The 13,345-nt window shown below is 40.1% G+C and overlaps 2 protein-coding genes across 3 annotated transcripts in view; both read right to left on the minus strand.

Annotated features, from left to right (window-relative positions):
* Nucleotides 1–2,014: 2,014 nt before the first annotated feature.
* LOC119590779 (spermidine synthase-like) overlaps nt 2,015–13,345 on the minus strand; it is a 13,129-nt gene continuing 1,798 nt past the window's right edge. The window contains exons 1-8 of one of the 2 annotated variants that reach the window (XM_037939501.1): nt 7,121–7,245; nt 6,485–6,633; nt 6,061–6,181; nt 5,814–5,909; nt 5,091–5,277; nt 4,438–4,520; nt 2,583–2,729; nt 2,021–2,264 (exon numbers count right to left, since the gene is read on the minus strand). In XM_037939501.1, coding sequence (XP_037795429.1) covers nt 2,121–2,264; nt 2,583–2,729; nt 4,438–4,520; nt 5,091–5,277; nt 5,814–5,909; nt 6,061–6,181; nt 6,485–6,615 — 909 coding nt within the window. In that variant the 5' untranslated portion in view covers nt 6,616–6,633; nt 7,121–7,245 and the 3' untranslated portion in view covers nt 2,021–2,120. Of the gene's footprint in view, nt 2,265–2,582; nt 2,730–4,437; nt 4,521–5,090; nt 5,278–5,813; nt 5,910–6,060; nt 6,182–6,484; nt 6,634–7,120; nt 7,246–13,345 lie in introns of those variants that run through there. The other variant, XM_037939493.1, reaches the window with a different exon arrangement.
* LOC119590769 (protein timeless homolog) overlaps nt 7,416–13,345 on the minus strand; it is a 7,335-nt gene continuing 1,405 nt past the window's right edge. The window contains exon 2 of the mRNA XM_037939484.1: nt 7,416–11,724. Coding sequence (XP_037795412.1) covers nt 7,627–11,703 — 4,077 coding nt within the window. The 5' untranslated portion in view covers nt 11,704–11,724 and the 3' untranslated portion in view covers nt 7,416–7,626. The remainder of the gene's footprint in view (nt 11,725–13,345) is intronic.

A 13,345-nucleotide genomic window follows, 5' to 3' on the forward strand; every position in this document is an offset into this window, starting at 1 on the left:
GACCTCTCAGTCCTTTTTTCCCCCCTCTAGCTGCTTCCCCCCTCAAAAACATAAAAATATAACATCCTTCATTGGGAATATTCGCGGTTTTTCCCCTCCCCCAGACCTCCTTCGTTATCCTTTCCTCTTATATCCATCTATTGTATGCCTTCAAAAACCTTTTCCAACCCCCCCCCCCCACCAAATTTTTTTTTTACCCCCCCTTTCCTTTTATTCCTCCATACTTATAAATAGAAAACACTATGTACCTCCCTTTCAAACCAATGTCCCTTCACATTTAATGTCCCTTTCAATCCCCACATCCTTTTATTGGGCCACGTTTTGAAACAACCCGTACCTCTGTTTCCCCATCTATCCCCCTTCACGACCTCCCAACCTATCGAACCTTTTCCCCACCTTTCTGCTTCAACAAAACCCTTTTTTTTCCCCCCTTTTAAACCTTCCCAACTCTCCCACCAAACCCCCCCCCGACCCTAACCCTTTTCCCCCAACCTTCCTTTCCCCCTAACAACTAAACCAAAATAACCATTCCCAAAAATTAAAAAATTTGTGCTACATTTTGTTAAAATTTCCTTTTTTTAAAAAATTACCAAAAAAAAAAAAAAAAAACCCTATCTCCAAGTTTCTTTTGTCTTTCAAAAAATAAAATTTTAGAACCAAAAATACCCTTTTTCCCGATTTTAGGGTTGGCAAAAATTTAAAAAAAAAAAAAAAATAAATTTTTTTGTATTTGGGGCGCGGGTCGGGTTTTTCAAAATAAAAGCTAGGGGGGGATAAACCCCCCATGACCCCGGGCCCCAAAAACACCCGTCAAGGGGAAAAAAATTCAAGGAAATTTTAAAAAAAAAATGTAAAAAAGTTTTGAAGGACTATTTTGAAAAATTTTGGTCCCAAACCCGAATCACAAAATTTCAGCCCCCTTATTTTTTAAATTTTTTTTTATAAATGCCTTCCTTAACTTTTGAAATTCTTGATAAAAAAAAACGTCATGAAAATTAAAGGGAAAGGGAAAAGGGTTAAACTTTTGGGCCCCGGGAAAAATTAAAAAAAAAAGGGGTTTCTTTTAAAAAAAACACAAGGAAAAAAAAGGGAAAAAAAAAATGGGGTTTCCAACTACCCTTAGGAGTACCCCTTTTTTTCTTTTCTTTTCCCCCCCCCCCCTTTTTTTTTTTTTTTTTCCCCAAAAAAATGGGAACAATTCACCTTTCTTTAAACCCAAATTTAATTCAAAAATTTTTTAAATTACTCCTTCCCCCACTAAAAAATTTTTATTAAAAAAAAATTCTTTTTCACACAAAAAAACCTTCGGAAAAACCCTAAGAAAACACTCAACTTTCCCCAAAAATTATTTAAAATTTAAAAAAAAAAGGGGAAAAATTTTTTTCAAAAAAATTCTAAAAAAAAAACAAAAAAGAAAAACCTTAAAACAAATAAAAAATTTTTCCCTTTAAAACTTTAAATTTAAAAAATTTTTCAAAAATAATTAAAAAATCTTTTCTTGTTTCCTTAAAAACTTCCAACTCCAAAAACTTTTCAAAAAAAAAACAAACTAATTTCTTAAAACTTTAAATTTTTAAATTTTTGCCCTTTTAAAAAATTTTTTTTCCCCAAAAAAAAAAAAACAATTAAAAACTAAATTTTTTTTTCTTTGTGTTTTTTTTTGAAAATTAAAACATTGAAAATATCCTTCCCGTCAAAAATTCCCGAACCCCTTTTCTTAAAAAAACCCATGAACTTCAAATTCAAAAAATTTTCCCCATTTTCAAATTCATTTGTTTCCTTTGGGCCCCTTAAAAAATTTTTTTATGGTGAAAAAAGTTAACTTTTTCCCCTGGGCCTTCAAAAAGGGGAATCCCCTACCCCAAATCTAATTCTTTTTGTGAAGGGGGTTTTTTTCCCCCTTTCTCACAAATAAAAAAAAAATTAGTAAAAAATTTCAAACCCCTTTCCCCCCGGGGAAATTCAATTACAAAAAACCCAAATTCCAAACCCAAAAATTTTTTTTCAAAAATTCCAACTGAACCTTATCAGGATTAATGATAGCAATAACAGTTTTATCAAGTAATGAGAAAGGCTGATCTTCAATCATCCTCAAATACACAGGACGAATAAGCCGGCATCTATTTAATGTTATCCAGTTCGCGCCTCATGAAAGACGGCATGATGAAGGAAGCGCGATGGATGTCCGAATTGTAATATTTCAAGTTCATCTTCTCTGCTGCCTCCAGATCCCAAGCTGTTACCGGCTCCCTGAAATTTGTGTTCTGTGTGGGAAAGATAAATAATGAATCAATACGTAGCTGGGCTATTGGCTTTGGTTATTCAGTCGACTTAAATATATAAGAAAAAATAATCTACACAAGTAAATAAACAAATTTACTTAGCAAAATTCCCAATAAACAATAAATTAAGGAAGACCCTTAAAAATTAATACTGTATAGCTATCCCATCACCTATCTTTATGAATCACGACACAGAACAAAAAAAGAAGAAGAAAAAGCAATTTTTTCCAAAACAACTAACAAACCAGGAATTCTACTTCTTCCAATAACCATTTCTGGAAACCAGTATACCAAACTTACTTCATTTTTACTGCAAAGGAGAAAGCCAATCTGGCCTGAGGGATACGATGGCGTGCAAGTATAGGCATATTCGACCACCGGGTAGATCGTCCGACAGGTCTTGATCAGGGAAGTAATAAGGTCAATGTGCAGCCACATAGACTCACACTGGCAGGGAGAAAAGTCACAAATTAGACAGGATATAGTTCTTGGTATTTAGCTTCATCAGACAACTGCTTGAAATGAATAAGCATGAAACTATTCAATAACTATTGTAAGACATGGAGAGAATATCTGGTGAAAAAGAAAAAGAAAAAAGAAAAGAAAAGAAAAAGAAAGAAAGAAAGAAAGAAAAAAAAAAAAAAAAGAGAAAAGGAAAGGAAAAAGGAAAAGAAAGGAAAAGGAAAAAGGAAAAGAAAGGAAAAGGAAAAAGGAAACGAAAAGAAAAGAAAAGAAAAAAAATTATATATATATATAATATATATATTTAATTAATACACATACACACAAGAATATTCCCTTAAAAGAAGAAAATAAGAATCGGAGTTCTAGTCTTATTACTAATCTTTCCTTTTCCAAAATTCTTACCAGAATTAACAAGACCTAAAACATCATTCTGTTATACACAAGTTCATAAATCTATCTTAACCCTTTGGGGACCAAGGAAAATGAAAGTCAGGATATCATAGTGTTCTTGGGTTTGAAACAATAATTTTCAAATACTCTCTATTACATGGAATAGTGCAAATCATTACAGAAATGCATGAAAGAGCCAGATTTTATTTTGTTCCCTACTAGTGAGAAGCCTCTACCTCCCCATCAATGGTTAATGATTAAAACAAATAAATGTAATAAACATCAAAGGTCATACAGCACTTCGGTAAAGTACTGTGTCAAAAAGGAGTAAAAATGAGTTAATAATTAGGGCAAAATATGTTAGATGTGTCAAAGTCTGAGTGCTATGAGATAGAATGGTAGCAAAAAGGGTAAAGAGAGGGAGAAAATGGAGTGAAGCAATCAGTAGAAGGGCGAAGGGGGTTAAAGGCAAAAGGCACTTAAGATCAAATGGTCAGTATCCACGTGTCTGAGGAAGGTAAAGGAACACTGCACGAGGAAAGGTGCAAAAGGGCCATCATGAATCAATCAATGGGTAATAAGGGAATCACATAGGCATCCAGGTGGGAAGGATAATGGTGAAGGAAGAAAGGATGGTTTAGATGGAGAAAGAGAAGATAGGGTGCGTTGGGAGAGGGTGGAAGGAAGAGGGCTTGGGGGAACATGGAGGAGATGGATGGCTGTCTGCAATTACTTTGAATATGACATTACATCATGAGATTATTACAAGTTCACAAGGTCACTGAGTGATATATAATGTGATCATGAAGTTATCCATCGATGCATAATTATCACACAATCAACAATTATAATTTGGTAAAACAAGGAAACTACAAGGAAAGCAATATGTAATGAAGTTGTGGGGTGCAGGGGATCCTTATTAACAGCTGATATGTGCTTGACATGTCCATAACAAGTGCAATGGTAATCCTGGCCATTCCTTGCACACTGGCAGTAATTTTGAAGCACAATAAATAGGCAGCTACAATTTGATTGAAATCACAAGAGCTTGTTACCAAGCCCTAAACTATTATTATTATTATTACTACTACTTTTTAAAATCTTTTAATGTTCATTCATGGACTTATGTAGCAATGCCAATATGTAATAAATAAACTGCTTGTTTAAGAGCAAAATAAAAGTACACCATAATATTTCCTGTTTGCCATTACTCAGTGCCATTATGTATAACTCCAATAGATATACATAATGACCTGGTCCTCAAAGGGCTAGAACATGTCATGCTAAGAAGTGAACCAACCTGGCATGAGAGTATTCCTCCATCAGCCAGTTTGTCCTTCATCTTTGCGTAATAAGCCTCGTTGAAGAGTGACACGGCTGGACCTGAAGAACAGTTTTTTCTTATATAGTTATAAATGTTCATGAGATATAACTAGGAACCATAACTTAATTGAACAAAATAGAAATTATCAATAATTTAACATAATCTCATTATTTGAAATATTTTTTCCCCCTTTTCATTTAGTCCATCTTCCTAAATTGTTAAAAAAGATAGCAATTGTCTAAATTCTTCTTACAAATTTTGTGGATCTGAATGCATGTGTGTATGTTACATGCATAACAGTGGTTCCAAGCCTGAGGATTTATAAGGTTAGCAGGGGGCTTGTGAAGCCTTGGGGGCCAATTTGATAGGTGTATGGCAATGTCATAAGAATATTACACAAAGCCATGTTTTCACCATATATCATATTTCAATTTGATGAATAAAGCTTGTAAAGATTGCTGAATATTCTTTTTTCTCTTTGCCTAGAATACATTCGAAAACTATCCATGGAAAGGTCGAAGGCAGGGGACTGTGGCTGTGTCAGATTTGAAGGGGAGGCTAATGTACAGAGGTTGGGGCCTACTGATAAATGCATATGTATGCATATGTATGTGGTATCCTCTGCATACCATCTTTAGTGGAGCTTCCTTGGTCATCATCAGCAACAACAGGATCTGATGCATCAGTGATTATGACATCAAACTTCTCGTCTGTTTTCTCAAGGAATTCTGCACCATCGCCAGTGTAGAGGGTCAGTTTTGGGTTGCTAAATCCGCATCCCAACGAGGGAGCATAGGTTTTGCAGGCTTCTATTACCTGTTGGAAAAAAATTATGAAAATTCAGTGATCTTAAAAAAAATTGATAATGAGAAAAATAAAAATAAAGAACACATATTACTTGCATTACATGAAAAGGGTTCTAATTTACACTCAAGCTTTATTTCTGTATGATTTATCAAATTTCTATATATTCTCAGTCTTGCAAAACAGTTTTAAAGGGATGCAAAAAATTGTATGCTATATTACAGTTTGTATACCTAATTTCAAATCAGATTATAGAATATCAATTACTTTTTAATCTTACAACTCAAAATAACTGAAATCTCAAAAGAAGCCATTCAAATTCCTGAAAAGGAAACCATTGAAGACCTATAGATAGGCAACAGATGTATCACTATATATCTACTGTATATTACATAAGCTTACCTATGGCAAATGCACTATATAAAATCAAAAGGAATATTATACAAAGAAACATCTACAGATATATACACATAATTTCCCATGGAATGAAACCCTCTTCAGTCAAATATTAAATCATGGACAAAATGTGTTATAACTATATATCTTACCTCACTATCTATTTCACACTGAACCACTTTCTCAACTGCTGGGTGTTTGGCTACCTCGCGTGCAACACCCCCGTCACCACCTCCAACAATCAGTACCTGTGCGGAGAAGAAATTTGTACCAGAACAAATAACTTTCACCAAGAAAATTGTTAATAAGTACTATCTTTTTCTTCTTAATGCCAGACTTATTACTGTCAAGTACAGTAAAGAAAAGCGAAAGGAAAAATGGTGGGAATTATTCATTTACCTTTTTGGGAGAAGGATGAGAGTTAAGTGGCAAGAATGTTATCATCTCCTGGTATGAGCACTCATCACGCTCTGTAAACTGGATGGCACCATCTAGCACCATCACTTTCCCATAGTTGGAGCTGGAAAATGGGAGTAAAATTTACATGCATAACATTTAACCTTGTCAGCAATAGTGACTACAAGATGCAACAATGACTGTTGCATCTAAATACTCTCCTGAACTAGTTGCAATCATGTAAAAGTTCAGAAACAAAAGTATTATATGAACAACAACAAAAAATGTGAACTGTAACAAAATAAATTTTTATTTCCTTTGATCTACTGTAAAGATATTCACTCTCTAACACATCACCAAAAATCACTTCCAAACATTTAGCCATGAAACTTGGTACACATTTTTTTTAAACAAGTCCATCACTCACCTCTCAAACAGCTGAATGTGTTGGTACTTGCTCTGCTTCTCATGAAGAATCTTTTCAACCTTCAGAGAAAATGCTTGTCCGGGCCACATAGGAGACCGCTCCGTAAACCAGCCATCGAGTTTTTGGTCCATCGTGCCCTTGACGTTTTCCTTTGTTATAATATGCATGATAATTGATATTGATGATTGTTCTCCAAGTTACCCCATCCCCAGCTGTACTTTCTGACATGTGAATTTTCTATTCCACTGACCTTTGAACCTGAGCCAGGAACTACTAACATTGCTTTACTATAATATGTTTTTGTGTGTTTTATAAACATACTATTGTATTTTACTTTATATGCTAACATTCAGGATACATTCCAGTCCATTTACTTATAATAGGCATTATATTGAATTCTATATTACACAATATTCTTTATCAAGTGATTTTTAAAATATTTGACTTGTGGTCCTTGCTATCTATAATTTTTTCTACAAAAATACATGATCTTTCCCTCATACCTTGATTCTTAAGTTAAAATCAATCCATTCTTATGCTTTTCTTTTAATTTCTAATGAACAAATTTGTAGGATAATACCCACTTTGTCACTGGCTATTCTTGGATTCAAAAATACCTTTCAAAGAAGTACTTACAACTTTGATTTAAGAACGTTTTAATATATGAAACAGCTCCTTACTAAGCCTGTTCTAAGACCTAAACAGTTGTATAATGGTAAGACCTTAAGGAGCTGCTTTTGCTGTCTATCTTTATCTTATCTTATCTTTCCGATAGGTGAAGACCTTAAAACTGTTGACCTTCTCAAACTGTCATAAATTTACATTCTCTTTCATATCAATAACTAAAAATGTATAAAGCCAGTCAGTAAAATACATTAATGAAGAAAACTTTAGAATATGAATGAAGAAAAGGTAAAGAAAAACTTGTGAGTATATTATAAATTTTATTTACACATGCAAAAAAAAAGGAAAAGAAAAATCATAAGCACTCTTCATTCAAATGCTACTTATAATAATTTTCTACATATTTTCTACAAAATTTCATATAAAAATACATCAATTTTTTTTATAAGTTACTTCATTTGTACTAAAAGAAGAACCAATCTATAAAACTATTATATATCTGCTAAATAATCCATTCTTTAATCCTCATCGCTATCAATGACAGCTCTAGCCTTCTGTCTGCCACTCGCCAAAGGAACATCGTCTTCAGAGTCTGAATCCAGCATCCTCCGCTGACTTGTGTTGACTCCCTTGTTGCTCCCTACATCCTCGTCCACGCTCATGCTTGCATCATCAAGCATGCCTGAAGACTCTGTGTCCAAGTGTAATCTCAAGTCGTAGCTTTCTACAACAGGGGTGTCCTCATCCGAGTCGTCAGCGATGATCAATCTGCGCTTCTTTTTAGAGTTTTTATCTTCCTCCATTTTGAGTTCAGCTCCACTGTCATTTCCCTCATCACTCATCTGCCTCTTTTTGGAAGCTCTTTTGGATGCTAAAGGAGAGCGGACTTGACTGATGGACGACAGGGGGGCATCATCGTCACTGGAGTCATCTTCAACTACTCTTGACCTCTGAGGCACAAGGGGAACTGAGTCGTCAACATCCTCTGTGTTGACTGTCGGCACAAACTTGTAGTAATTTTCTTTATCTTCAGGATTGATGTTTTCTGAATCAGACAGGTCATTCTGTGGCTTCTTTGTCTTCTTAGGCTTGGGTTTTGATTTAGGCTGTGTTTTTGCAGATTTCTTTTTCTTTGGCTTCTCTTCTTGGGACGGCTGTGCCTCCACTGGTTCCAAGGGCACATCAGCATTTTCTGAATCCAAAGTCTCACCTGAGATGCCCTGCTTGAGGTACTGGGCCCTCTTTTTTAGTCCCTCTATGGTGAGTTTGGAAGGCACACGCCAGAACATTTCCTGGTTGGTCAGCGGAGGCTGTATGCCAATTAGCTTCAGTAATTCCTTAAACTTTTCGTCTTCCATGGCATCTGTGCAGGCTTCAGTCATGGCAAGAATGGGAACCGGCTCAAAATCACCATCTTCTTCACGGTCCTCTGCCACATCCAAGAGGACACCAGCAATCCACTCAACTGCTTCCTTCATGTTTGCTTCTAACACAGTGTTCAGTGATTTGGTAATCAATGCTGGAGTCACAACTGGTACAGTGAAAGTGGCTGTCTTGCTTGCTGCCTTGCTTGCTTTCTTAGGAACTTCTGTTCTACTCACTGAGCCACCTTCATGATCACTGCTTCCTTCACTCTGCACATCATCACTGTCACCATCATTGCCCACATCATCATCATCACCACCATAACCAAACTTTCTGGATTTCTTCACTTGAGGCTTCTTTGGCCTTTTCTTACGCAGCTCCTTCTTGTCTTCGACTAAGCCCAGCTCTAATATCTTGTCTACCACCCTGTGTTTAGGCCTCTTAGTAATCATGTTATCCATGATTCTTCCAACGATATCCATTGCATCCTTGTATTCCTCAAACAACATCCGAAGTTCTTCTTCCTCCACCTCGGTCCACACCTTTGCTGGTTTAACTTTGACAGTTTTCCGAGTCAACTCCTTGACATCTCTGATTAGGTGCATGTCTTTGAGCTTCTTAATGACCATGCGGCGTGTACGTGTCTGGTTGATTAGGTTTTCCAGTATAAGATCTGCAACATCCTTGTCTTCGGCACCCTCTGGAGGCGCACGGCTGAACTCCTCAAAGAGCCTCAACAGTTCCTCCTCTTCCTCCTCTCTCCACGCTAGCTTCATGGCTTTCTTGCCGGCATCCTGTTCTGCATAGCCGCACTCAATCTCCAGAGCTTCTTTGTTTGTCTTGAAGAATAACAATTCCACAAACACTTTGGGATTCGTCTCTGCCACTTTGAAGAACTGACGTATGATGTACTTGGCAAATTTGACAATTTCTCGTATGGAGTCGTTTGTTTTCTGCCTCGGATCCTCCATAGCTTTTTGGAAGATACAAAAGAGAGAAGCCTGGAAGAACATCGCTGGGAGTTTATGGTCCCAAGCAATTCTATGAAACATCCTCAAAATGCAATGGTTGGTGTGGCTTGAATTGGAGCCATAGTTCTTAAAGAGACGACAATATGCCTGCATGATTTTAGTGTTTGCAAAGCGCCTCACAAAACTGGTTAAATCAAACTCCTGTTCACTGATATGCATCATACTTTCCTCCTCCTCCTCCTCCTCCTCATCTTCTTCTTCTTCCTCATCAGGTATCTCTGCGGGGGTATTCTCAATGGGGTTTAAATTAGCCATGAAAATCTCCCTCAAGGCAAGGAACTCCTCTGACTGCTCCATTGTCTGCGAGCCAAACACATCTCCCTCCGGCCACACCTCACGGGCAGACCGCATCAACGACACTGCCTCTGCCATCTCTTTCGTCCGAAGGTGGCGGTTGATCTTTCTCATCGCGGCTTCCTTTTGCTCATCGTCCGTCTGTTCTGACAGAGCATCAAAGGGGACTGTGTCAGGCAGATCACCTGCTTCACCCTGGACAATTGCTGACAGCTCTGCAGACATTTCATCCCAAAGGTCCTGCAGCTCGTGTTCCGTTGGCTCACTTTCTGTCTTTGATTGAACCTTGGGCTTCTTCTTTTTTGCCTTCTTGACCTTCTTCTGCACGATGACATGCTTTGACTTCCCACAGAATGATTCAAGCAACTTCAAGAATATGTGTGTTGTTTCAATCAAGTCCTTTAAATACATACTAGACAATTTAACAGGATCATAATTTTGCAGAAGGTTCATGACCAATTCCCTGTACTCAACCACATAAAATACCTTGCTCTTGAGTACCTTTGATGACTCCTTGACGGACTCATTGTCTGACTTGTCCATGTATGCCAGTGTCATGAGGAGCTCCTGGTAGGCCTTCAGAGCCTTGTGCATCCGCCGGGACCAGAGAGGGATCTTCTTCTTGTCTGTGGTCATCATCTCATAATAGCTGTCCAAATTGGTCTGGATGTAATGAAATGTATGAACACTCAATGTCTCGCTCACTAATTCAATCTTAAACTGATGATGTCTGTTGAATTCCATGAAGAACTTCATTGCCCACAGGTAATAGGACTCATCATGCTCCTGTGCTCGGGCTCGATTTAAGTTATCCTTGACAATGTACATGATGCTGTTGTAAGCACCATTCAAAAACTCAATGCAAAATTCTTGCAAGAAAAGCCTGATAGCAAGAGTGGATCTCCTTGTGGTGTTGACATCACGCATAGCCATTCTGTTTTTGGCCACTTTCTTGGGCCGTTTAGCCTTGTCGAAGTTAAGTGCACGGATATCACTCACTGGCTGATGGGAGATAAGGTCCCTGTCACTGATGCTCTTCATGTTCTGAACATAGTAGGTGCCCCCAAACCTGGAATGGCGGGCACTGTACTGCTTCTGCCTCTGCTGCTGTTTTTTGAGGGCCTCTCTCTGTCGGATTTCAATCAGCTCCTTCTCGTCTTTCTCCTTCTCCGACTGAGAGCGTTGGAGGCCTGCCTGGGCTAGCTGTGCTGGGTCTTGCTCCCTCAGCATTAGGGATATTATCTCTAAAGCATGCATGCACAAATCCTGCTCATTTTCCGATGATGCAACATACAAGAGAAGGTCTTCAAAGCCAGCCAAGTGCAGAGCCCACAACACCTGGTCATGCACAGAGGCATCATCATCCGTTCGCTTCTCATCCTCGGGGCTGGCCGGAACTGACAAAATATTTCTCACCAAGATAAGTATTCTTTCAATGATCAGCTTGTCATCTTCTTGTCTGTTCTCCCAGTCCAGCTGAAGCAGCTCTCCCAGCTTTCCAACCAACACGGCCCAAACTTTCTCCTCCACAAACGCTTCCTTGTACCCTTGCTGCTGCGAGACCAAGTGCAAGAACTGTTGCCTTGTCACCTTCTCCTCAGGGAGTTCCTCTCTGAACAGCAACAGGACTGGATTTGTGAGATTCACCAGCAGGCGGAGAGTCACGTCGAAAAGCTCGCCGTCTTGGCTGTGTTCCCGCACTATGGGGATCAGGTCGGTCTGTACCACTCGAGTGTCTCCGAGCGCCCGGCGGATCTCGTGGCTCTCATCATCCTTCCTCAGGTAACGGACGAGATCCTTGACTGTTTCTAGGCAATCCGCTTCCTTGTGATATTTGGCACCATCACTGTAGCCTAAGGCTGAACAGGCTGCCAGCAATTCCGCATGTAGCAGTGCATCTGCCATCTTTTACAGCAATGAATAAACCTGAAAAAATGGAACGGAAAATAAAACAATGACCAGCAAATTTCTATAAATACCATCCATTCAGGAGAAAATGAAAAACAAGAAAGTGAGCAAAATAAAGAGAGAGGGAGGAAGAGGGAAAGGGAAAGTGGGGAGTGAGGGAAAGAGAGGGAGAGAAGAGAGGGAAGAGGGAGGGAGGGAGAGAAAGGAGAGACGGAGAGGGAGGGAGGCTGGGAGAGGAGAGAGAGGAAGAGAGAAGGTGGGAGGGGAGAGAGAGGATGAGAGAGAGAGAGAGAGAGAGGCAGAAAGAAAAATTGTGTGAGAAAGAGGGAGAGGGAGAGGGAGAGGAGAGGAGAGGGAGAGAAAAAAAAAATTAATAATAATTATAATAATAATATTTCTGAATCTGTTGTTTCCCCCCGCATATGAAATAAGAGAGAGAGAGAGAGAGAGATAGAGAGAGAGATAGAGAGACAGAGAGAAAGAAAGAGAGAGAGAGGAGAGGAGAGAAGGAGAGAGGAGAGGAGAGAGAGAAGAGAGGAGAGAGAGAAGAGAGAGAGAGAGAGAGAGAGAGAGAGAGAAGAGGGGGAGGAGAGGCGAGAGAAAAGAAGAGAGACGAGAGGAGAGAGGGGAGAGAGGAAGAGAGAAAGGGGAGAGAAGGGGAAGGGGGGAGAGGGAGGGAGGGGGGAGAGAGAGAGGGGGGGGAAGAGAGAGAGGGAGGGGGGGAGAGAGAGGAGAGAGGGAGAGGGGGAAGAGAGAGAAAGAGAGAGAGGAGAGGGGGGGGGAAGAGGAGGAAAAGGAGAAAAGGAGAGGGAGAGAGAGGGAGAGAGAGGGGAGAGGGGGAAGAGAGAGAAAAAAAGAGAGGGGGGGAGGGGAGGGAAGAGGAGGGGAGAGAGAGAAAGGGGGAGAGAGGGGAGGACAGAGAAGAGAGAGGAGGGGGAGAGGGGAGGGGGGGAGAGAAAAGAGAAGAGGAGGGAGGAAGAGGAGAGAAGGGGGGGGAGAGAGAGAGAGAGAGAGGAGGGAGGGGGAAAAAGGGGGGAGAAGAGGAGAGAGAAAAGAAGGAGAGGGAGGGAAGGGAGGGAGAGAGAGAGGGGGGAGAGAGAGAGAGAGAGAGGGGAGGAGGGAGGAGAGGAGAGAGGAGAGGGAGGGAGAGAGAGAGAGAGGGGGGAGGAGGGAGAAAAGGAAGAGAGAGAGAAGGAGAGAGAGAAGGAGAGAGAGAAGGAGGGAGAGAGAGAGAGAAAGAGAGAGAGAGAGAGGAAGGGGGAAGGAGATAGGGAGAGGGGGGGAGAGAGAGAAAGGGGGGGGGAGGGGAAAAGGAGGAGGGGAAAAAAGGAGAGGGGAAGAGAAGGGAGAGGAAAAAGGGAGAGAAATGAGGGGGGAGGAGAAGAGAGGAGAGAGGGGAAGAGAGGAGAGAGAGGAAAAGAGAGAGAAGAGAGAGAAGAGAAAGGAGGAGGAGAGAGAGGGGGGGGAGGGGAAAGGGGAGGGAGAGAAAAGGGGAGAGAGAGGAGAAGAGAGAGAAAAGAGAGAGGAGAGGGGGAAAGAAGGAGAGAGAGGAGAGGAGAGAGGAGAGAGAGAGAAAAAGGAGAAGAGAGGAAAAAGGGGAGAGAGGAGAGAGAGAGAAGGAGAGGGAGGGAGGAGAGGA

The sequence above is a fragment of the Penaeus monodon genome, chromosome 3 (assembly GCF_015228065.2).
Source record: "Penaeus monodon isolate SGIC_2016 chromosome 3, NSTDA_Pmon_1, whole genome shotgun sequence".
Taxonomy (NCBI): Eukaryota; Metazoa; Arthropoda; class Malacostraca; order Decapoda; family Penaeidae; genus Penaeus; species Penaeus monodon.